The sequence below is a fragment of the Rhamphochromis sp. 'chilingali' genome (genome assembly GCF_963969265.1).
Source record: "Rhamphochromis sp. 'chilingali' genome assembly, chromosome: 10".
Lineage (NCBI taxonomy): Eukaryota > Metazoa > Chordata > Actinopteri > Cichliformes > Cichlidae > Rhamphochromis > Rhamphochromis sp. 'chilingali'.
Genome location: NC_137937.1, coordinates 23,626,216 through 23,651,740, shown reverse-complemented (window position 1 = coordinate 23,651,740; position 25,525 = coordinate 23,626,216). Strand labels below are relative to the sequence as shown.

The 25,525-nt window shown below is 41.6% G+C and overlaps 1 protein-coding gene across 5 annotated transcripts; it reads left to right on the top strand.

Annotated features, from left to right (window-relative positions):
* Positions 1-1,170: 1,170 nt before the first annotated feature.
* On the top strand, positions 1,171-22,386 carry LOC308404098 (transducin-like enhancer protein 1). 5 transcript variants are annotated; one of them, XM_080893958.1, is made up of 20 exons: positions 1,171-1,990; positions 2,319-2,407; positions 3,105-3,168; positions 3,836-3,880; positions 8,684-8,746; positions 8,871-8,945; positions 11,984-12,200; positions 12,383-12,399; positions 14,410-14,523; positions 14,665-14,718; positions 14,907-15,056; positions 15,164-15,302; positions 15,637-15,836; positions 16,838-16,914; positions 17,013-17,262; positions 18,129-18,376; positions 18,749-18,896; positions 19,074-19,224; positions 19,417-19,493; positions 19,927-22,386. In XM_080893958.1, the coding sequence occupies exons 1-20, from the start codon at positions 1,967-1,969 to the stop codon at positions 20,032-20,034; spliced, it is 2,310 nt and encodes a 769-aa protein (XP_080750084.1). In that variant the 5' UTR covers positions 1,171-1,966; the 3' UTR covers positions 20,035-22,386. The 5 variants fall into 5 exon arrangements, with proteins under 5 accessions (XP_080750084.1, XP_080750083.1, XP_080750082.1 ...); XM_080893957.1 differs by having other exon boundaries at positions 11,981-12,200; XM_080893956.1 differs by having other exon boundaries at positions 8,871-8,975.
* Positions 22,387-25,525: the final 3,139 nt, after the last annotated feature.

Below are 25,525 nucleotides of genomic sequence, written 5' to 3'. Positions count from 1 at the left end.
GTGGTGACTTCAGCCATGCAGTATTTCATCAGGTAGCTGGCACATGAGTGTAACTTAGCAATAGCCTTTATTGGGAATGGAGCTATAACTTGTGCTTGTTGGTTAGAAGAGCAATAAATGGTGACGTCTTTATTTTAAAAACATTGCTGAAACTTTTATGTGCAAAAGATATGGTCTTCGTTTTTGATGAAGGTGGCATATCTCTTCACACATTTTCAATAAAAGCCTCTTTATCATTTATATTTTTGTATTCATTACTTTAGCAGCTACTCTTGACTTGTTATCTGCTTTTTTTCTTTGTGTGCGCTGCTCACTTGTTAGTGTGTCTTTATTTACAGCTGCTTCAGTCTGGCTTTGACTGCTGGTATAATAAAATACCATTCTGTGAGCTTTATTACAACGAATCGGGAACCCCCCTGGCATTTTTCTGCTTTCTTTGGGTCAAAATCGCATTTGCACAATGCCGAGCTACGTTTTTGAAGAGATATAAAGACATCACAGTACAAGTAAGGAGTTTTGGATTTGTCCTTGGCCAGCGAAGGAAACGTGATCAGGCAAACTGAGCGATTTCTGTAGACTGACTGTATGAAAATAGCAATAAACTGCAACAGATGAGCAGCATAATTAGATTTTTTTTAGGAGCAGAACATAAAGCGCGTTCAAGTCCTACTAAATCAATTCCCACGCTGAAAATTATTACATAGAAGGGGAGAGAAAGCAGAGGAAGAGAGAGATTTGGGGTTATTTGTCACGACACTTGCTGGGAAGGTTCACGGCAGCTAAGAAAAACAATATTTGTGTTTTTCTGTTTGAGTGTGTGCCTGCGTGTGCTTGTTAATGTGTGCGTGTGTGTGTATGTGTGGACGCGCACATTTACAGCTCTGCTCTTGGAACCCACGTTACTTTGATTGACAGCTGAGACTTGCCTTTTTCCCCACCGCACTGCCCGCCCTGCGCGCTTCCGAAGTGGCAGCTCCTTGCGACGCGCTGATTGGTCAAAATCTGCGTAGCTCAACGAGGTCAACGGAATCGAGGAACTTCGCAGAGAGACCATTGGCCAGTTTCATAACCCACATTATTGTCCCCACGTGGAGCGGAGACTTTGATTGGTTCGGAGGCGTTTTGTGGGCTGGCCTATAGTTTCGGTTAACTGGGTGAGCGTGAAACCGCGTGAGAAAGTTGCCATTGAGGTAAAGCAGAGCAAGACCGTGAACAGTTCCCGCCGCTGTGGGAGTTGTTGTTATCAAAATTAACGATATATTTCCTCGTTTTTTATCTTTTGTCTTAAAAACGAGAAATCTATTTTGGAGGCAAGGCTTGCTTCCACACTGATCGAGGAAGTAAATATTTCTGTATTTGTTGACCGTTCAACCGCCAGCCAGCGACTGCGGCGAGTCAAGTGGGAACTCTTCTCTACAATTAACTTGTGTGGATTTGTTTCTGATGCTCTGACTGAGCGCCGGCAGTTTGCGGCTGTCTGTTGAGGATCTACGGGGTTGATTTTATCTTGTTTGTTTGTTTGGTCGGCCCTCCGTACTCGGAATACATCAGTTCGCACACAAAACAAACGCCGGAGTGGCGAAGGTGGCTCCAGCCCTATTTTTTTTTTTCTTCATTTCTCACCTGGCTCTCCTGCCCTTCTCTTCCCTCCCCCTTCAGCTGCTTTCAACTAATGAGCCGTTTCCCGTGTTTTTCCGGTTGATTTACGGTCGCGCTGCCTGTGGAGCGGAGGACAGACGACCGAGAGACAGGGAGAAGCGGAAATTCACGTTAAACGGTCGGTGAACCCAGACGAAGCGGACAAGCGGTGCTTTTTTGTAATTAACGACCGGGGGTCCTAATAACAACGGCGGATGGATTCCTCTCCGTGATTGGGAGCTTCCCACAACCTTACTTTTCATCCCCATTTGATCCCACTTTGACGGGGTTTTAAGAAAGAAACAGTTTCATCCTCCCGGAGATAACAATGTTTCCCCAGGGGCGACACCCGGTAAGACGCTCTTTGTGCATTAACAGACGCTCATTTCACCGGGCTAACCGGGTAACATTACCTCGTTATATGACCCGCCCCTCCGGGCTGCCTGTGTGTTTATATTAAGCTCAGTCCTCTAACTAATTGGGCTCTACAGTGGGATTGATTATACTGCGTTTTAGCTTTTTGTGTTTTTTTTTTTTTTTTAAATAACGACTAATATTTCGAAGTTGTTGATATTGTATTTGTGCTGAAAAGTACCAGATTCATAATGTAACCAATAATGTGTAAGTAATGTACCAGTGTGATGTTGGTAATCCGTCTGTGTGTGTGTGTGCCCCACCAGGCTCCAGGCCAGCCCTTCAAGTTCACCATCCCAGAGTCACTGGACCGCATCAAGGAGGAGTTTCAGTTTCTTCAGGCACAGTACCACAGGTGGATAACACAAACACTCAATTCACATTTTCCTCTATTGTCATCTGCCCTCCCAACACTAAACTTCACCCTAACCACAGTCATCCTCATAACCATAATGAACAAAACCTCAACCCTGGCTTCAGACTAACCCATAAACCTGGATTAGGTTCACATACACATACAAAAGTGCACACATATGCAAGCAGGCATCAGTGTTAGCGCTTGCACTGCGGTAGGTCTACATCTTCTTGATGGGTGAGAGCCAGAGGGGTGGCGTGTGGGCTGAGGGTTTCATAAATCACGCCTTATTTTCCCCTGTGTGTGTAGCTGTGTAGGGAAAAGGCTTGCTTAAGTACTACATGTGAGTGTTTCTTTTTTTTCTTTTTGTTTTTTTTAACTTTGCTCTAGATGTTGTCAGTGTGGGTCATTCACAACAGGTGAAAGCTAGACCTGCAGACATAATGTTTCTGATTTACATATTCAAAGAAGAGGATTGTCATAAACATATACCCATTATTTGACGGGAACAATCATTGTATTTTCCATTTTTGCATCAATTCTTTTAAAAACATCTCCATGGTCTGTTTTAGAAGGTGTTTAAAATCATCAAGCAAGAGGGGTGAGAGAAAGAATGAAAACTGATTAGTTTAACTTGAAATGTTGAGTCCCACTCAAAGTAAATGGTGTATTGTATTTCTTGTTGTTTTTTTTAAAGTCTCAAACTGGAGTGTGAGAAGCTGGCCAGTGAAAAAACAGAGATGCAGAGGCACTACGTCATGGTGAGCTCCCTATACTCAATTCATTTGCCCTGCAGGGTCACACATCACATGCCTGAGTTCTAAAGTTTCCTAGAGGAGAAAGTTGTCCATATCTTATAAAGCAGAATACAAATTCCTATCTGAAGACTCGTAATACAAAATATATGTATTGTTAAATACTAAATGAAGGGAAGAGGAAGAGCAACATGCAAGTGTCACCTGCTTTTACTGCGTAAAGATGCTGTGCTGTTACGACTTTTCATGTTGATTTAAAATGTGTTTCACTGTTTCAGAAAATAAAATATACATGAGAGCTTACTTTTCACCTTAAATCACTGAAGTTTTACCTCTTTTACACAAAGCAATGTGGCTGTGTGTCAAAAGCTTCTAATCTAGCACAGAAACAAACATAACATGGACACGAATGCTGTTCAGTTCAGATTGTTTGCGAGCATGTTGCATTGCCTCATGTTCAAGTTAAAAAGCATTTGACTTGCATGTTTTGACTTTCAAAGTAGTTTGACCTTTTTGTGGAACACTTCATTTAAAAAGATCTGCAAATATCCTCAAAGACATCTACAGTGTAGCTAATTATTGTTTAAGTTATTCAGGCTTTTTCTTTCAGGGGTTTAGGATTTGTTTCACCCCCTCTAACCCTCTCACTCTTTGCCTCCCTCCCCTCCCCCAGTACTATGAGATGTCGTATGGCCTCAACATTGAAATGCACAAACAGGTATGGCTGCTCGTCTACTCTGTCGGTCTTCTTGTTTATCTCTCTTCCTCTCATGGATGGATTTTGATGTATGTGGAGTGTGGGCCTGTTGACGTGTCCTTGCGTGTGCACGAGTGCATTTGTGTGTGTGTGTGTCTCTCTTTTACTGTATGCTTGTATATGTGTGTGTGGATGTGTGTTTATTTGTGATCGATGGGGCTCTGTCTCCATTTCCCCAGTTAGGGCCGGCCGGCTGAGCCCAGAGGCAGGATGAATGGCTCTGTAGATTGATTGGTGCTGTCTAGGGGAGCGGCCTGCTTTATTACATTAGAGGGGTAGGGCTGGTGAGGGCAGAGGAATCGATCACGGTGAGGCAGACGGAGGAGATACAGTGGAGCTCTCCCTTTTTTGAAGTTGGGAGGTTAACACAGTAATGAGGCAGACTCAAACATGAAGCGCACAATAACAAGGGCAATTACCCAATCAGTGTACATGCACATGCAGAAAGGCAAGGGCACTTTGCATAGCTCTAAGTAATGTATGCAAAAACGCGACGATAGTGACAGTTTCAGTTCACAGACGGTAGAGTGAACACAAGCACAGAACTTGTTGATGCATATACATATGTGAAAGTTAAAAATTTTCTTTTAAGTGTGTAGACATGTGGATGATGAGCAGGGGAAAAACTCACCCTCTCGCTACACACAAACACACATTTCCCCACAGGAGTGGTGCAGGGCTCAGAGCGTTTACCAGTAATTACCACAGCTATCGACCAGTCAGACCAGAGGAAATTGGAGGTGGATTGGCTGGATGCTTCAGTGAAGAGTGGGGATACTTCTCCGCCTCTCTCACACTCCTTCCCCTTCCTTCTCCTCTTGTGTTATTCTCCCTTTTTATACCCCAAGTCCTCTTCTTTTCTTTCTGCCTTCCTCTGCTCTCCAATAACAGTTATGGGATCTCTTCTTCCTTTTTGCTACAAACCACCCCCCACCCCAAATTCCCCCTTCTTTGGCTCCTCTTTCATTTTATGTCCATGTGAAGCTACTGCTCTTTCATTGTAAGGGAGATGCATCTCTTCCTATTGTCCACACACACACACATAAACACACAGTTACACTCACTAAAGCTCCAGGGGAGGTCATTAGCTTGGGACTGCAGTTGTCAGAGCAACAAGCTTCTGTGGGTGGGTGGGGGTATGGAGGATATAGACTAACAACTCACCTCCTGCTGAGGATGTACGTTTGTGGGGGGTGCATAATGCTCCAATTATATGTGTAATGGGAAGCTGCTTCTCTGTTCGCACATTTTCTGTGTATGCTTGCATCTTGTCTCTGCATCCTCAACTTCTGTTCACCCACTGTCTCAGTTATGAGTCATTGTTCGATTCATTCACTATATAGAAATGTTAATTTAAGGGTTTGGATGCACGGGCTGTGAGTTTTTGTGGATTTTGTTACTTTTTTATGCTTGACATTAGACATGTCTCAATGTTGGGGGAGAGGCGTAGTAGAGTAACAACAGATCATATTGTGTAAAATCACAAAGCAAGCAAAGAAAGCTTTGATTAGCAGTTATGAGCTTAGTGTAGCTGGTTGGGTCTAAATGTAAGCATATACAAGAGAACTGGTCGAGCTGGACACTAATATTTGATTATTGGGTGGATATTCAGCTTTCAGTTTTGACATTTAGGTTTAGTAATATCACAGTCACATTGCTTTTTCCTTTAGTGCACACAACAATACTTTATTTCCCTTCCTTTGTACCACCTATACAAAGGCTGGGCACCAAGTAGAGGAAAAAGAAACATGTTTTGTTGCTTCTAACTTGATCATTTTCATCATAAATATTGCCAAAAATCACAAAACAGTCTTCGTCCCTCCACTGATAGAAGTCTAGTTTGTTTTCTGGAGATTATTGCTAAAGTTCAAATGAATGACAGAGTACTCAATCTTCATTCTGCTCTCTCAGGACATTTGCATAACATAATTTGATTGGTTAGCACCTGAGCTGCTGCCTGAAAACTTTTTGCAGCTTTTCCCCACAAGCAAATATAATTCAGTTAGATAACATATAACGTTACCCTGTTCAAAGTGAGTGAGAGGAGAAACTTTTGAAGCCAACACCATGAACTTGTAAGTCTTGGCTGCAGCCTGGGAAATTTGAGCATTTGACTTTGTCTCTCGACTTAGGTTTGCTGGGTTGCCCTAGTATCTGGTCACACTATTCTCAGGCAGCCTAATGATTGACCCTGTATACAAAGCTAATTATAGGCTTACAACTCATAATTCTGAGAATGGATATACATAGTATGCCAGAAATAGCTTTTCATTTCAAAATTTCTTGGTATGGAATGACTTGGTTATTTTTGACGCACTTTGGCAGTACAGGAAAGTCTGAAACTTTAAAACTGGACAGAATACAGGTTTTTAAGATCCCCCTTTCTTATTTGTCGAAAGTGTCCTGTAGCCATCAGGTGCACATACACAGACAGCAATGTTAAAACTGTGGCAAGGCTGCTGAGCTCATGTAGTTATGACACGGAGGTATGCGTACTCTGAAGGCTTAACATGTCTTTTGATTCTGGATAAAGAGTCAGTTGTTCGGTGTTTAGTTTTCTCAGAGGGAAGCTGTTCCATATATACTTACGTCTATTTGTTCTGACTTTGCTTACTTTTACGTGGAGTATTTATTCAACCACCTTATTTAAATTTGTCTGGGGAGTATCATTTGTTGACTTGTCAAGATGTATGTTGTGTTACTTTATAAATATATTCATAATTTTTATAAATATAACTGAAAGTACTATTATTTTTGAAGCAGTTATGTGTGTAGTTCAAGACTCATTGTGAAAACGGTAGCACTTGATTTAGCTCATCCAAGTACATAATTGGCTGAACTGTGGCTGTTTGGCGAGCTGACAGGTGTGTGCGTGACAGAGACCTCTAATTGAGCGCAAGTATGCTCCAGCTAAAGAGGACGTCTCCACTTCAGTTTTTCAGGAGCTGTCAGACCCATTAAAATCATTAAATAATTTAGAGCAGCAACGCCATGGTTTTAAAGTTTTAGAGATGGCAGTGCCTGTCAGCCTTTGGACTTTGGCCCAGGCTGAAATATCTTAGTGACTAGTGGAAGGACTGAGATGAAGTTTTAACAGACAGTCATGCTTCCAAAACGGTCGTGCTGTGATGTACCTTCATCGGGTAATAAAACTCTATAACATATTGTATATTGATGTCTCCTTCAAACAGTTGCTGATGTCTGGGAACTTACCATGCCATTAGCTAGGTGTGTAACGTTACTAACACTCCCCTTTACCTAATGAGCGATCCTCCAACTTGTAAAAGAAACATACACCATGCTTTAATATGTTTATTGGCTGTCTCCCTTTTAGACTCTTTGTTTGACAAGACCATCTTCCTTTTTGTGCGGCCAGTTCATGCCAGTGATTGAAGAGCAAGTTTCCCAGTGGGATTTCCCATGACTCAATCAGGGTTTCCATCTGAAGGGACATTCATGTACATCTGCATTTGTAGAACAGCCAACAGGAGCTCCTTTATTCTTAAAAATATAAGCGTTTTCCCAAAGTCTTCCTCTCTGCATTTTTTCACAGTTTTAAAACAGCCAAGAGAACATGCAGAAGTCAGGTTTCCTCTCGGACCATTTTGATTACACTTTACTCATAGATTAGTCTTGAATTTTTGCTCGGTGACAGCATAAAAAAGGTTTTGCCTATGTTAGCTTTACCATCACTCTCTGGATGATCTGTAATAGCTTTAATCCCCTGATTTTGTGGCCATTTCTTCAAATTTCTAATTTGTAAACAATAGCAGATTGTCAGGTTAAATTAATTATATGTAGATGGGAGATTAGGGCAATGAATTCTTGAACAGTTACTTGTTTGCTATTACTGTAAAGTGAGTCATAACAGTTGCATAGCAAGGGAAGTCATTTTTGGGTTAGTTAAACCCACACAGGTGGTTGCTTTGTGCTGTGGGATATTACATTTCTTTCTAGCTTGATGACTTAATTTTGGCTGAGTTTTGAAAAGTTTCCATAAAACCATTTGTTGTTTCGGTGACGACAACCATCGCATTTTTCCTGAGTATTCACCCAACAATAATACAGGGTGATATGATGCATGTTTCTATGTATCTATATATTTATGTGTGTGTCGTCTGAGCCATTACTACCTTTCATGGTCCCCGATTCCCACTTCACTCTGGTCGTCCTCGTATCAATTTGATTGGATGATGTGTAATATGAGTCCCCTTATCTGATTTGATGCCACCACGGGGGTATCTGGTTTCAGCCAATTGTAACCACCTCCGGGGGTTTAAGGGGCAGGCGGATGTGTTGGCATGGATACCGAGGGAGAGCAAACCAAGTTAGTAGTTGATGAGATTATGTTGAAGTGCTGATGGGAAGAGGGACAAGAACACAGAGGACAGGCGGAGAGGGAGCAAAAGAAATAGAACGGGTAAGAGAGAAACCTGAGCTGAGCCCACAATTATAATTAGAGAGGAAAATCTCATTACACTGTGTGTGCTGAAAATGGCACACACTGGATTTCTGTGTGGAGAGAAGTCGATGAGTGTCATTGGTATCATTGTCTGGTAGGGTTTTTTTGGGGGGGGGGGGGGGGGGTATTTTGCTTGCTTGCTGTGGTGGCAGCACTTTCTTGTGTGTGTGTGTGTGTGTGTGTGTGTGTGCACGTTTATTGCTTTATTGGTGTTACTGAACAGATGTCTTTTCTAAATGAATGTAATTATGTTATCAACAATTAAGTCTCTTTCTATCTGTGTGTGTCTCTTACTTCATCAGACTGAGATTGCCAAGAGACTAAACACCATCTGTGCACAAGTCATTCCCTTCCTCTCACAGGAGGTAAGTATGTGTGACTTAGAGCTACAGACTGTGCTTTGTATCCCATTTATACACTCTAATTTTACTGGTAAATCTGCCATTACTCTCAGGCTTTGGCAAACGTTTGTGCATCTTTGTTTTACAGCATCAGCAGCAGGTGGTTCAGGCTGTGGAGCGAGCCAAACAGGTGACCATGGCAGAGCTCAATGCTGTCATCGGGGTACGTGGACTGCCCGGTCTTCCACCTACAGTGTGTATTCCTTTAATTTCTCTTTGCATTAACTATCGCAGTGTGTGTGTTTACTCCATAGGAAATATTTCTTTCCCTACACAAACAAGTTTGGAACACAGTTTGATTTTGCTCTGGTAATAAAATTATTTCAGTTCTCAGGTTGTTGTTGGCTACCACAGTAATCTTCTTTGTTTGTTCTTGTTGTTCTTTGTGTGTAATTAACATAGTAAGTATGACTAGTGTTAGTCGCTGCCTAGGGGGCAACCATAATAAGGACATGGACATTAGTATAGCAAATTACCTAATACATTGCATATGCACCATTTAATGATTAACATAGAAGCCACATTTTCCACAGTCTTGTTGTGTCATCAAAGGTCTGTGTTCTATTTGAAGAAACAATTTGTACTGTTTACATAGTAAAAACGGATTGTAAATACACATCTTACTGTTTACTCAAACACAAATGGGTCAAAGTCAAACACAAGGTAAAAGTCCTCATTTTGGTCACCTGTCTTGTCTTTTTTTTTCTCTCTTCGAATTTCAGTTAAAACCCTGAGAACTGCTACCAAATCATAACAGATATCTATATAAAGTTTTAGGAATATGCCTGAGACTGTGTGTTGTTGTTTTTTTTTTTTTTTTTTTTTTTTTTTTTTAAATGAGATTCCTTATTCCTTTGTCACCAGACTTAACTCAAGGATATAAGCCAACACTGGACTTAGACTGTAGAATTAGATGTAGGGCATATGAGTGATTTTTATGGGAAATGAAAGAAAATTAACCCTTGTGCAAATATGTTTTCTCTTTTGAGACTATGGTTTTGATTTTGATTGATAGAACTGGACTCTTTCGTTATGAGTAAGTTGACAAAGAGGATATGCTTCAGGAATTATGAAAGGTGTTTATTGAAAAGATGTTGACAGACTTGGAAGACTGATGGGGCATGACCAGCTATTCATACTTAAGTAGAAAATGATTTGGCACACTAAGAGTAAAAAGTAGTTTTTTTCCTTGAGGTTTGACAGTGATGCTCAACGTAAAACGGAGATGGAGAGTCTAGCTGTTGGTGGTGATGACTCTTTGGGTGGGATTAGAGAACCATTATTACTCGGACTTATAGGAGCCATAGGGGCTTGACTGGCTGGAGGAGACGCTATGGGTTTTGGTTCAAGGGGAATGTGGGAAAGAGGAGGGGTCTGGAGAGGGCTTGGTGTGATGTGGGGTGGGCTTGTTAGTTGGCGTGAACTGATGGGGGTCTCTGTTAGTGTCTGATTGGTGTGAGAGGTGGATTTGGCAGTTGCTGTTTGAGTCTTAATTGCAGGATTTTTGTGTTTGTAAAAGGGGGGGTCACAGCGTTGCCCTTACACCCCCCCCTTCCCATCTCCTCTCGTCTCCCACGCCAGCCTGTCATTCACCCCGTTTGTGAGTTAAATGAGCGTAATGAAGCATGTTGCCCCTACCTTCACACTCTCACACACACACACACACACACGCATGCACATCCCACACAAATGCACGCAGACACACCAGTTCACACTAACATCCCATGACAAACCAGGCTCCCCTTGCCTCTACCAATACTTCCCCTCCATTTACTCCCATCAGGGGTCCTGTTTGTGTATCCGTGTGCGTGCGTGTGTGTGCTTTGCATCTGTTTGTGTGTGTGTGCGTTTGTGTGTAGCAGAGCATGCTTTTCTGTTATCCCCAGAAAACAACAGGCAGAGGTAGGATGGTTGAGTGAGGATGTGTGTGCCTGCTTTGTTTATCTAGACTATGCGTATGCATGTTAAGTGTGATCAAGTGTGACGTGTGGGTGTGTTTATGTTTGATTGTTTGGCAGGCGAGCTAACTCTGGAAATTGAGTGTGTGAGCGCAGGCAGGCATGGGGGTTGATGCTAAAAGACTGTTTTGTTGTTTTACCTCCATTCTTTGGGGGAGGATGCAGGGAGCAAAGGATAGATGGAGAGGTAAAAGGAGGCGGGGGATCCAAAGTGAGATGGGGGTGGGTGCGTCAATTAGGTGAGATAAAAGTCGGTTTGACCTTCAGCACTGCTTCCAACCCCGCCGAGTCGCCTCCTGTGCCCCACCTTCCCTTCTTCTCTCCCTCCTTCCTCCTCCCCTCCCTGCGGCGAATCAGTGAGCTTGGATTCCCGCAGCTACTGTCTGAGGAGGCAATAATGATGTTTTGGAACACAAAGGCATTTCACGCTCAGACGAGCGCCTGATTTGGTGTGAAAGAGAGAGCAGGGCTGCCAGCCAAACTGGCTCTCCCTCTCTCTCTGTCTCTCTGACCCTCTTCTCTCCTTCTCTCCTCCCCTCTCTGCTCAGTCGCCTCACTCTCTCACAAGATCTGACAGTGCAAGCAGCAGCTGGGGCTCTCGTCATTCCTCCCTCCTACCCCCTCCACATCCTCAGGGTTTGGGCTGTGATCCCAGCTGTCAGTATTGTTCAGTGTTTGACCTTAGAGGGAGGAGGATGTGTGTAGGGGGGAGAGGCTGTGTTCACCACCTTGTAGAGCGCAGCAGCTTGTTGAGGTGGTGTAAACCCCAGACAGTGGAGAAACTGTCCCATCTGTTGAAGACTTTAATAGGGACAGAAGTCTCTTTTGATTAGGTTACAAAGCATTGTTAAGTTTTAGCTGTTTTTGGCTTGCTTTTATGTTGGGTTTTTGGTGTCGGATACTGATGCTTTAAACATTTATGGTAGTTGTATTATGAAATTTGAGACTTCTCGTTGAACTCAACTTCTCTGTTTTTTTTGTTTTTTGTTTTAGCCATGATTGTGATGTACTGCACTACATCACAACTGCTGAATTAAGCCATACCCACATAGGTGTGGTTCTTTTAAACTGCTTTTTATTCATCTGTCTGACCTGTCTGTTACAGGTCCAGCTGTGTATACCACAGACTAAATAAAAATGGACTGGTGCCTCTTTGTAGCAGGTCACTTTTTTAAAAATGTTTTTCCCAACTAACCACCTCTTTCGCCTTCTGTTTTTTTCCCCTTCCCCTCTCTTAAAGCAGCAGCACTTGTCCCATAACCATGGTGGTGCTCCTGTGCCCCTCACTCCTCACCCTGCTGGCCTCCATCCTTCTCAGCTGGGTGGTTCAGCTAGTCTTCTGGCTCTGTCAGGAGCACTCGGAGCTGTTCCTCCTCATCTGGCAGGAAAAGAGAGTGGTGAGAAAAAACCTCACATGTCTGGACAAGACTCTCACCCTGCAGGACCTGAACACCTGAGAGGTAAGGAGACGCACCTTCCAGCACAGAAACACTTCTGATAGAAAGGGGTTGTTTATGTATGAGTTGTGTTGCAATGAAGTCTGTTTGAACTCATTCTTCTTCCCTTATCTGTTTGGTTTTTTTTCTGCTCTGGTAAACCCCCCGTGACCTCAACCACACACATGCTTTTCCAATGACAACAGAGCGAGAGCCCAGCACAGTAAGTACTTCCTCTTTCTGCAGCAATGTTTACTGCTCTGGTGAGCTACTATTGTCTTACTTTTGTTTGAGGGATAGTTTAGGTTTACGGGAAATTTGCTTTGTTCTTCTAGTTAATAGATAGCTGTGAGTAAGTAAACTGCTCCTAAACATGGTCAAATGCAAATTTACACACACATTAATTATACATATTTAATTTATATAATTTCAAGAGATATGCTAATTGCTTGGTTTTTACTAATGCACTTATATAAAAGGTTATTTTTGGCCACTCATACAGTTCTTAGAAGGTGTAGGGCTTAATTGAAAATGCAGTAGCTAAAGGTTGATGTCAAATCCATCCAAATGCTGTAGGACAGAATTTCATAATGCGAGTAGATGTCACCTGTTGCTGTGTGTGTGTGTGTCCCCCCATTATATGGAAATTGCTTTTATTATGTAACTCCCCCTGAGGGATCAATAAAATTTATGACATGTCATTATGAATAAAAGCACCTTGTAGTTTTTAGTGCTGTTTCACACCCAGGTAGCTTTTACCTTTTTAAGTTGTGCATTTTGACTCTCAGCTTGTGTGTGTGTGTGTCCGTGTCTCTGTGTGTGTCTGTGTCTGCAGGGGTGGTGGGATTTCTTTGGGTAGGGCTTTGGCCTGCCTCTTTAGTTCTGCCCTAGATCTGCTCTGAACTTAGGTTTCCTTTCTCCTCCAAATGAGCTTTTTAGCATGGTCACACACAGACACACACACATTTTTCATACACACACACTTCTCAACCCTAGCCTGCATTGTTGTGCCTATTTAACACCTCAGTGAGCAGATTACCCCCTTCTCCCCCTCCCACCGCCCCTTATCCCGCGCTTAAAGACTCTCATTGTGTTTAATATCATCACCACTGAGAGGGGAGGGCTTGGGGAAGAGTGGGGGGTGAGGGACCAGCAGTCATGTGACATCGTGTGTATATGTGTGTATTTCAGAGATGGGAGAGAGAGGCACCATGCTAAAAGCGAACAGAGAGTGAGGGAGGGGGGAAATTGCTTACGTTTTGCGGGTCAGTGCTTCTGTGCTCAGCTCACTAAAACCTTTCAATAAAGAGAGGAGGGGAGGAAAGGAGGTTTGGGGGGTATGAAGGAAGGGGCCTTTGGCAGAATACAGATCCCCCCCCCCCCCCGAAACTCTTTTCCGTCCCTCGTCTCTTGTCACCCTTTCTTTTCCTCCACACTCTCACACCCTCCCTCCATTCCTCCTTCATTTACCCTTTTCCCCCCTCAAAGCCCAAGCACTCACTCCCTTGCTTGATTTGTGCATGCGCATGTGTTTGTGTATGTTGGATGCACATTTCATTGACAGGTTGAGACTATAATGGACTCAACATGAAGCTTTAATCCATTAACAATAGGATCCATTGGTCAGGAGGCCAGGGGGAGGCAGCTCTGTGTGTATGTGTAGTCTTGGGACGCAGGGACACAGGAGTGTTATGCAAGCAATACACACTCACAGTCTGTTACACACTTGTTCGTACACACAGGCTTTCACAGTCAATTACACACTGTGCACACAAACACACACACTCTCACCCACACTCTCAGTACAGCCAGTGCAGCTTGTCAGAGCCAGGAGAGGGAGCACTGATAGATTTTGAGAGCCACTTAATGTAATCATCAACTTCAGAGGCATGTGTTTGTGTGTGGCTGTGACGGGCTTTGGTCAAGTGAGAAAAGAGGTTGCTGTTTAAGTGTTAGTGCTGCTTAATTCATGCTTCTGTGAACTATTAACCTATTTGCAAGTAGGAGTATGTTTTTCTAACCTGCTCTACATAGCTGAATAGCTCTTGTAATTAGTGGTAGACGGATCAGACACTTTAGTGAGCTCATGCAGGATGCATACACAACTGAGTGAAATCAGAACCGTAAATGGCAAAATTTGTCTTTATCCTCCAAATTGTCCTTTTTCTTTTTCATATTTTTATGAACGGCAGTGTTCTGCCCTTCTCATCCTCCTCGTTGCTTTCATTCGCAGAGTAACTCATTGCTGCCAGAAAGTCTTAGGAATTCAGATAAGCGACGCAACGGACCTGACTTCTCAAATGACACCAAAAAGCGAAAGGTGGATGACAAGGACTCAAGTCACTATGTAAGGAATCTCTCTGGTACCTGTGTCTTTAATGTAACGTGACAAAGGAAAAGGAATGTCTTCATTCATTTGAACATATTTTATTAATTATACAGCCAGTCAATGGACTAATTTGATTATCTAACTGATCCTCTTCCCTAGGATAGTGACGCAGAGAAAAGTGATGACAATTTGGTGGTGGATGTCTCAAATGAGGTCAGTACATTTGAATATATTTTATAAATGTTAGTTTTTGTGCTGTCTGGTACATGCTTAAATTACATTACATCAATGGTCCATTTTTAAGATGTGCATCATATTCAGGCGTCTGTGGTCTTCTTCTTTCAAGGATTGTATTAAGTTGAACTCCCAAATAGTTAACAGAATTCTTGTTACTTCACCAGGATCCAGCCTCCCCTCGTGGCACACCTCTTCCTTCTCCTAGAGAAAATGGTTTGGATAAAGCGCGTCTTCTCAAGAAAGACCCCTGTAGTCCAGCCTCTACTGCATCATCAGCCAGCTCCTCCTCCTTAAAGTCTAAAGAGATGGCAATGGTAGGAATGGAAAAGAAAAACTTATTTGTTTTATATAAATAAACCCAGTAAATGGAGTGATTTATTTATTTATTGTATATTTATAATTATTCCTTGGTGTTTGGCAGCGAGATAAGGCAGGTACACCTGGGCTGAAGTCAAGCACACCCACGCCTAGAGGTGACTCCACCCCCGGGCCCAGCTCCACACCTGGAATCCGACCAAATCTTTCAAAACCCCCCTCAATGGAAATACCACATCCACCTAGTAGGTCATTTAAACTTACTACTTAATAAATGGTTATAAAAATGATGTAGTTTTCTGTTAGAGGCAAATAAAATGAGTTTGCTTGCTTCAGGCAGAAGTCTGCTCGTTCAGTCAGTTTCATGGAAGATATTTAAAACCTTATCCTAGAGACAGCTTAATATGAAGTGTGACTGCAAGATATCTGGTTAGAAATCTCAGTTTACCTAGGCTTAAGTTGCTTTTACATGATAGTCTAGTCAAGCGTTGGCAGTAATGTCTGGTAAGTGCATGGTGAAAAGACGTAGACTTGCATTCTTAGACATTAACTAATTAATCCTCTTGTGCTTGTTTCCAGCTGCAGGTTTGCGAACTCCCCTGGCTGTACCAGGTCCATATCCAGGTGCATTTGGCATGTTGCCCCACACAGCAGGAATGAACGGGGAGCTAGCTGGTGCAGCTGGAGCTGCAGCCTATGCTGCTGGGCTGCACAACATGTCACCTCAGATGAGTGCTGCAGCGGCAGCTGCAGTGGCCGCATACGGGCGGTCACCAATGGTGAGTAGAAGAACAAGACTAACGTGATAAAATGAGGTGACCCTTTAAATCTGTGTATGTCTATGGATTGCATGCCAAGATAGAACTTTGGCAGAAACTCAGATGCTAGAGTTATGTTAGCCTGGTGTCAGGTTTGCACTTCTGGATTCTTTAGTTTTATGAATTTTCATGTCAGTGAATGTGTGTGAAAAGAACAGAGTGCATTTTTGAGTTCTGCTCCCTTCACATGAAACTTTTCAACTGTGCCTTTCTCTTTGCTATTATACCTGAAGCAGGTGGGCAGCAGTTGTTGTCACCTCTCAGCCATAAAACTCTGTAACCTGCTCCAGGCAGATTTTCATCTCTACCACATTCATTGAACTTACACCCCTCTAAAGAAATAGTCATTATGTTGTAGTTTCCCGTGTCATGCATTGTAACTTAAAAGGGCATTTAAATACTCAAAAGAATGGAAATTTTATTTTAAAGAAAGTGACATTAATCAATGTGAATACTTTAAAACAAGAATCAAAACAACAGCAAAAACCTACTATTAAATTGTGAATAGTTGCAAAGCTTCATGTCCCTGCTTTCTTTTGGATAGTATTTATACAGATGGCATACCTATGTGCAGTACATTCGCCACATTACTCTTTGCTGTATTTGCATAGTGTTCATTACACTGTTTAAATATCTTTAGTAGTCACACAGCAGTGTCTGAGCAACACTTGATAGCAACTCAGGTTGTGTACTTAGCAGCTGTGTGTGTTTGTTTGTTGGATGAGGATGGGGTGGGAGGCAGTCACAAATACCTACAGATCTGCCTGTGTGTGTTTGCTGTCTCTTGTAGTTGTCATTTAGAATAAGCAGTTTAATGTGTGCTTGAGAGTATGTGTTAGCTTTGCGCTCATGAGTGTTTATGCTCTTTTTCACAGGTTAGTATTGACCTGTGAGCATTTTGCCAATTCTCATGGGTATTTGTTAGTCCTGGGCTTATAAAATGTCTGTTTTCTGTCCAAAAGGTTGGTTTTGATCCTCATCCTCACATGCGAGTTCCTGGAATGCCTCCTAGTCTGACAGGAATCCCTGGTGGCAAACCGTAAGTATAGTTGTAAAACTAATTAGTCTTATAATTCCCATGATGATGGTGACAATGATGATTTCTTTTTCTTGATCCTTTTTCCACTCTGTCATCAGTGCTTATTCATTTCATGTCGCGGCCGACGGACAGATGCAGCCAGTTCCATTTCCTCCAGATGCTTTGGTGGGGCCTGGGATCCCTCGCCATGCCCGTCAGATCAACACACTGAACCACGGAGAGGTGGTGTGTGCCGTTACCATCAGTAACCCCACCCGACATGTGTACACAGGAGGAAAGGGCTGTGTCAAGGTGTGGGACATTAGTCACCCAGGAAACAAGAGTCCTGTGTCCCAGCTAGACTGTCTGGTGAGTGAGGTGTATTGTTATGAGCTGGCTCATGGTTTGCATAAAGTGGATAGCAGTTTACAAACACAGGAGAATTTTTCTATATATACATAGCTTAAGTTAGAATTTAGGGGATAATTTGCAAAGGAATCAGCCGCCACAAGAGCAAGGCGAGTTGTAGCAGCAAATGAATTCTAACAAAACAAGTCTTCCCAGGCCTACCAGTTTGAGACTCTCAAAATTGCACCACCCAAAAGTTAATGTACTTTTGCTGCAAGGCCTGTTGAGGTGCAGAAGTGGAAAATATTTCCTGCCACAATAGGGTTTTGGACTAGCTCAAAAGAGGAGACCACATATAACAATGAGTTTATTTTGCAGAAGTAAAAGGGAAATTAACATGAGCACAAAACAAAGCCAAACATAGAAGCTGTGAGGGGAGACTGGCCAGCTGCCATCAACATGCATAGCGGAGAAAACTGTTCTACAACACTAATTTGTTGTTATTCTGCCTGTCTGTGTTATTCGTGTGGTGACAACAGCTTCCCTTTTACCTGTCCAGACTTGGTTTGACCACTTGGCAGTGTTTTGATGGTGATCAGTCCATATAACAAAAAGTATTGGACTGTATGGACAGGCCAAATTTGTCGAATCCCCATGAAAAATTAGCTTTACTTACTATACTCCTTCCGGGATAGGACTACAGTAATGGCCTTATAATATATAGTTGAGTATTAGTTTGAGGAACACTTGTTTGTCAGAAATGATCAGACTAGAATTTGTGCTCTAGATTGCAGAATAGTGAATGAAATGTATGTGGTGAATATACAACACAATAAAATGTTGTATATTGTACTAAATATTAACTTTTTTTGTGCCTACCAAATTAGAACCGAGACAACTACATCCGGTCTTGCCGTCTTCTCCCTGATGGTCGGACGCTTATTGTGGGAGGCGAGGCAAGCACGTTGTCAATCTGGGATTTGGCCACGCCTACTCCCAGGATTAAAGCAGAGTTAACATCATCAGCACCAGCATGCTATGCTCTGGCAATTAGCCCAGACTCCAAAGTTTGCTTTTCTTGCTGCAGCGATGGAAACATTGCAGTCTGGGACTTGCACAACCAGACACTCGTTAGGTAAAAGATAACTGTATGCTTTTACTTCTGTCACTCTTCAGAAGATTGCTGCAAATAAATATATGCCTCTGCTAAATGTTAAGGACATCTACAATCACTGCTTGGCTTTTCTAATCTCCTCTAAGCAACAGATTTGACCTTTAATTTGCAGTCTCAGCCCCTGACTGATTTAACCTTTATGATTGTAGCACCAAGAGGCAGACAATCTGTAGTGTTAGTACTACAAAAGTGGCTTCTGATGAGAAATGCTGTAAGCACTCTCCATATGGTAACATGTGATGCATACCAACTGCCCTGCACAGCTCATGGTTGGTGCCTTGTTCCAAAATGTCCGTCTTTATTTAATTGAGAATGTATGTGTGTATCCCACAGGCAGTTCCAGGGCCACACAGATGGAGCCAGCTGTATCGACATCTCCAATGATGGCACCAAGCTGTGGACTGGAGGCTTGGATAACACAGTCCGCTCCTGGGATCTGAGGGAGGGACGGCAGCTGCAGCAGCATGACTTTACATCACAGGTGCACAATCATACAGGCATTTGAACATTATTTCAGTCATTTACTTAAAAAGAAATCCACAAGTTTCAGTTTTTATTTTAAAGTAGCATCCCCACTAAAACAAAATCTGTGTGTATCAGTTGGTTAAATTTGTAATCCTGACAGGACTTATTAATATTTATTTTCTCTTGTGTTCAGATCTTCTCGCTCGGCTACTGTCCGACAGGAGAATGGCTCGCTGTTGGAATGGAGAGTAGCAATGTTGAGGTCCTTCATGTAACCAAACCGGATAAATACCAGCTTCATCTACATGAGAGCTGTGTGCTCTCCCTGCAGTTTGCCTACTGTGGTAAGCAACTTGCATATTAAATGAGCTGCAAAATAGAGGTGGAAAAAAAAAACGTGGGCTTGGAATCCATTGTTAGGTGAAGACACCCCCAGCCCAGTGGTTTCACTGAAGTTATGTCTGTACGTTGTATGTTCCATTCTACAGTGCTTTCATTTTTTATATTGTGCATGCTTGTATTTACTCTTCTACTAGGCAAATGGTTTGTGAGCACAGGAAAGGACAACTTACTGAATGCATGGAGGACACCTTATGGGGCGAGCATATTCCAGGTTGGTGGCAATTGATCAGTACATTCATTGTATTATATATTTTCATAAATGACACAAAATGTGCTCCTCGAAAGTTGCTGCATTGGCTTTAATAAACCACCCTGCAAAATCCACTAGCACTGTTTTGCATCCATGCAGTAACTGAGTCAATGCTATGAAACAGTCAGTGCTGTCCAACAAAGGAGGTTGTTTAAAGAGAATTATACAGAAAAACGTGCTTAAACTTTGAATATGAGTACTGAGGTAAAAGCCTCGCAGTCTCATAGTCGCTCCTATATTACTTTCAGTACTATTCAGTAAATTTTAAAAGCACAACTTTAAAACTTTTAAGCACTGTGTTCCATACAAACACACATGAATTTATTTTCTAGTTTTCTTTTAAAATGTTTCATTACTGACTTTTTTTTTTTCCCCCTATCTCTTTTTTCCTCAGTCTAAAGAATCATCCTCGGTACTAAGCTGTGACATATCTGTGGATGACAAGTACATTGTTACTGGTTCAGGGGACAAGAAGGCCACTGTTTATGAGGTCATCTACTAAATATATGGAAAGAAAGCTGGGACATTTCTTCTTTTTCCAATATGCTCTGTGTTTCTAGAAACACACCACAGATAAGGTGGACCTTGATGGCACATTCTTTATTCTGTTAGAAACCTTCAGAGAAACACATTAAGGAGACCCATGTTGTATATGCACTGATCTGTTGTGCCTGTGTACATGACTCCAACTCAGCTGGGAATAAACTGGAGCAAGTGGATGATAATGGAAGCACAGGAAATATTCAGATATCTGCTTACTGCTGGGGGCTAACCTGGGATCATTTACACGAATCAGAGAAGGACCAAAGGGGACTCTGAAACGAGCTCTTCAGACAACACTGCTGAACATCAGATATTGAAACACACTAAATGTCAGCACAACTACATTTGGACAACCTCTCAGGCCTGCGGGGTGACTGTGTAAAAAAAAAAAAAACGACAAATGGAAAAGGAAGAATGGACAAGAATTGGCATCATGTTGGAAAGATGGTAGAAAAAGAGGAACAACAGAATGGAGGGACATTTTCAAACAGTGAATGCGGAATATGTTGATTTGTATTTTGGTTCAGAAGACGCTCACAGCCTTTCGTTCCTCTTAGCTATGGTTGTTTGACCTTAAAACCTCAGCTTACTGTTCTGATACGCCTACTCTGTCTGAAAAGTACATTCTCTGTCTTTACCTTAAGTCCTATCCTCACTAACTGCACTGTAGTTGTAGCTTTCCACCTACACGCTGTACTTAACTACTTAAAATGTCCAAATGGTACATTTTTTTAAAACACGCTGAAGGCTATGATGACTTGTCTCACATTATGCTGCCACGAACATCTGTCATGAGTTTATTTGATCCTCATGTAACATGATAGGGTTTTTTTTGTTGTTGTTTTTTTAAAGATCCATACCAGTTTCAAATGGAAAAAGTGAAGCACTCAGCTATGTGAAGAAAAATTAGCATAACAATCCAGATAAGCTTCAAGAACAGGAAATGGTAATATGTTACAGAATGCTTAACTTGGGTTATTCTGAAAAACCTTATTTCTGTGATCTTAATTTTAAAAAAGAAAAGGGGAAAAGGTGAGAGCAAGAGTGAAAACCTGGTGTTTTCAAAAAAGTTGATTAACTAATTGTCAAATTCTATTATTACATAGGTTTCATATATTTTCACACTAAAGTTGTCCTACACAAATGTAAAATCTCCACAATATTGACAGAAATATTTAGATGGAGCTTTATTCTAACAAAAGCAAGGGGCAGGGGCATGGCAATAATAACAATATGGCAGTAATCTATGCCATCAGTGCATGTTGGTGGGTGTTTCCTTAGAGTAACCCCACAGTTAAGTCCCTTTCAGACATCATACTCCATGGCTTCATCATACTGGTAAAGTGCTGTAGGTCCCTTTTTGTTTCTTCCAGGTTGACTACTTTGGGGTAGTGAAGTGAGTATAATGACTTTAAAAAAAATATTTGGGGTTTATGTTCTTTGACTTGTAGGGTGTGGGCAGTGGTAAAGTAAACACGAATTCATTCAGACGTGATATATGCAGATGTCCGATTTGAGTTTTGCAATACGTGCAAAAGATTTATTGCACTGGCAGTGTTAACTCTAGTGTGGTTACATTTGGATGTTTAAAACTCCCTGTCAGTCACTGAAAGGTAGGGGTGTGTGTGAGTGAGTGAGTGAGTGAGTGAGTGAGTGACAGCAGTAGTTTTTGTGCATCCGTTAATACAGTGGCATGACAAATAGACTTTGTTCTGTGTTGAAAGTGACACTTCAGTGTTTCCGGCTCCATTCTAGTGTGACAGGCTGCTTCGTGCATTCAGACATGAAGCTGTGTGATTAAAGGAAAGAAATGCATGTCGGAAAGGGCTTTGCTCAATGGATCTGAAATGATGTCACAGAATCACCATGTCTTTACCGCTGTAAGTCACCCCCACCCTGCCTTTACCAATCTTTGAAACACGTCATGTCTTATTGTATGAATCGATGATTATATTTCCTGGATGGGAACAAATTAAGGCTTAACATGTAATTTAATGTTCTTGTATTTGGAAAATCATAAGTGACTAGGATGGGTAAAAAAACAAAACAAAACTTCTCCTGATTATACTCACTAAATAAATTACTTTTTTTTTTTTTTTTTTTTTTTTTTTTGCTATATACTTTCTTTACCTTGTATTTCTGAATTTGGACACTAGGTCAAAGTTTAGCTTTGAAATGAAACATGTGATGTCACTTTTTAAAGAAAAGATTAAATCGTTATTTTTCACCGTCGTCTTAAGGACGAGGGTAGAGAAGGTGCAGTCGCGCTTCAGCTTCAGGAAGGAGTCGGTTAACTTCAGCTCATTAATTTCACGACCTTGTGCTTAGCTTGTTCTTAAATCTGTTTCTGTTTGTATAAATGTACATATGTTCTTTTTTTTCTTACCAGATTTGCTTTAGAAACAAACTTTTTGTACGTCTTTTACATGAAGCAGAAACGTCTAATCGGGAGAAATACTAAGTGATCTTAATGCTAGTGGGTCTAAAATGATTGAAATGTCTAGACAATAAATGTTTCTTTTTTAAAACGTGTGTCTTTTAACTTTGCACTTTGATACAACAACACTCAAGTTTTTAAAGGAGGAAGATGTAGGGAATTATTGGCTTTTGTGGATGAATCATGAAAATAAAATGCACTGTAGTTGAGTGTCATTATGTAACTCTCATACAACACATTGCTTTTCTTAGCTAAAAGCTGCATCCTGTCTGCTCCTATTGGCCATCTTACCACTATAAACTTGCATGAAATGAATAGCTGTGACTTGGCCTACTGCATCTGATCAAGGATAATTATTTTGGGAGTCACATGAAAAACATCCAGTGAAGATTCAGAGTGCGCTGCTTCCCACATAACTGCTGACACGAGATAAAATCTTATGATTTTGTCACCTCTGTTACTTTATAAGCTGAAAGGTCCAACCTGTACAGTCCTAAGTGAAGCTAGCATGCCAGTGCATCTAACAACAACAAAAAGATATTATGAGAACATAGTTTTTTCATAATTTAGAAACTCTTTACTGAACATGGCATATTGCAAGCCTTTTTTTTGTTTTAACTTTGAAGGCTTTTTACAGATCATAAAAATCATAAAATCAGCACCTCAAATGATCAGAATAGATCATTTCAAGTTTGAGTACATCCAGAACACAAAGTTCAATAAATGCAACCACAATCATGGGGAACACTGCTGATTTGACAGTTGCTTAGATGATGATTATCGATACTCTTCACAAGGAGGGTACACCACAGAAAGCTGGCTGCTCACAGATTAACTTTATCAAAGCATTTAAATTGAACGTTAACTGGAAACGTGTGGCAGGAAAAGTTTCACGAGCAACTGGGATGACTGCAGCTTTGAGAGGGTCGCCAAGAAAAGTCAGCTGAATAACTTGGGAGATGTACTGGTGCTTGCTTTGTCCAAAATACTTCCTCAGGGCCTTACCTTTATCCAAGATTGCAACACTAGTACAACATCTGAATGGTGAGACCTGCCGTTAAGGCAACGCAGTTGTGTAACTGTTTCACTCACTAATGACAGCACTCTGGTATATTACAGTTGGTTATTGCTAAAGGGAGGCGTGACACAGTCTGTCCCGGTTGGGGTTGAACGTTGTTTGAACAGGAAGACACCTAATGAGTATGTTTTGACCATAATTACTGACTGGATTGGGTTTGGGTCTGCTGGTGTTGACAGTTGGAGAATAACCTCATGGGATGTCTTAAATGTAAACATATATAGGTGCTAAATGGAAAACGCACAACATCAGCAAATAAACAGAAGAAGAGCAGTGAGCGAAATGTTTTGGTATTAGACTGCACTGAATGATTAAAAGCAAAAGGGCATAGAAGGTTTTCAGAGTTTTAAATCACCATGAACTGAGAGGGTGCAGACTAAAAAAAAGGCCCTGCTTCAAAATTGACACCTTCAGGCTCCACTGAAATTTGTAGCTGTCTGTAGGAGAAAGTCAGGTGCCTTCTGGGGAATGTTTTTTTTTTTCTTCAGATCAATAAAAGACGGAGTTATCTGACCTCAATGACAGTAAAGGGGAGGCTTTCAAACCTAAGAACCCTGTATCAAATGTCAAGCATGGTGGTGGTAGCATCATGCTTTGGTCCCAGGGGCACTGGTACATTGCATGTAGATGGAATAATGAAAGACTACCTCCAAATTCTTCAAGTAAACAGCTAAGGTAAATCGATAAAATCAATAGTTTCAATAGCTGAAACTGAAACACAACTGGGTGTTCCAACAGGACGATGGTCTCAACAAACACACATCAAAACCAACCTAACCTTAACCCTACTGAAAATCTGTGGACTATTCTTAAAAGCTGGGTCCGTGCCAGGAAACCAACCAATTTTGTTGATGGCTACCAAAAACATCTGGTGGATGTCCAACTGCATACTGGGATGTTTGACAAAATATAACCACCTACTTTTGCATCCAGCTCTCTTTGAAAAAATCTTTTTTAAATTCTGATGCATGTTGTACAATTAAGAACAGTTCAAAGAAATCATTAAAATCCACAAATCACCATGACATTAACGACCCATGATGAGTGTATGTAAACTTCTGACCACATCTGTACGTGACAGCGTCCATTTCTCCTGTTGCTTCAGTTGACTGCCTTCGTCTTGCTAACAAGTTGCTGAATTTCACTAAAGTCTAACCTCTTCCTGTGTTACCACTCATTTTGACTAGAAGAAACACCTGACCTCCATCTATGAAGTGTTTTCCTGCTTTCTGTGCATTGCTTTGAGGGTAAATCTCATGGCTAAGAGTAGCATTAAATGGGTAGATGAAGAATGGAGCTGTTGGGTGGCCCACTTAACAATCTGTCCGCAGGAAAAAAAAGTTGTTGTTTTTTAAACATTTTTTGTCTGTATTGTACTGATGTGGACATATAGATAACAGCTGAACAAAGCAGCTGTTCAAATCATCTGTGTGTTAAATAACTAAGTCCAATCCCCTGCTTAATACTAACACCAACAACAAGCAGACTAGCTCGCTGTTTCCCCCGATGTAAACTGTAAATCTGATTAATTACTTTGAATATATAATTCTCCATCCGTTCCTGGCACTTGCATAAACACACTGTCGTACAGTACGAGGTGATTATGTGGCAATTACAGCACTCACAGTGACAAAATGAGAGCTGATCCTTGGAGGAAAAAAATGGAGAAAATGTCACTCCAAGTTTTCAGTCCATCCGGAGATGTCTGAGCTCCGAATCACAGTGTTCTCTTTTGATCATCACCGCTGCTGCCTCTCTCCGATACACAGACGGATTATTCCCCCTAAATCTCCCAAATCCCTAATCCTATTTATCTCAACGCCACATAAAAAAGGTGCTCTCTTCCTGCTGCTCAGCTTATGTGTACAGTACGGGTGTGAGTATGTAGAAACGAATCTCTACATTCATGAGGACCGGTTTGGGATATAAGATATT

Bases quoted from the DNA above. Each gene is read 5' to 3' on its own strand.
- LOC308404098 (XM_080893955.1), top strand. From the start codon at position 1,967: ATGTTTCCCCAGGGGCGACACCCG. The intron at 16,915-17,012 runs GTAAGTATAGTT...CTCTGTCATCAG, and splicing joins GGAATCCCTGGTGGCAAACC to TGCTTATTCATTTCATGTCG. The intron at 17,263-18,128 runs GTGAGTGAGGTG...CTACCAAATTAG, and splicing joins TGTCCCAGCTAGACTGTCTG to AACCGAGACAACTACATCCG.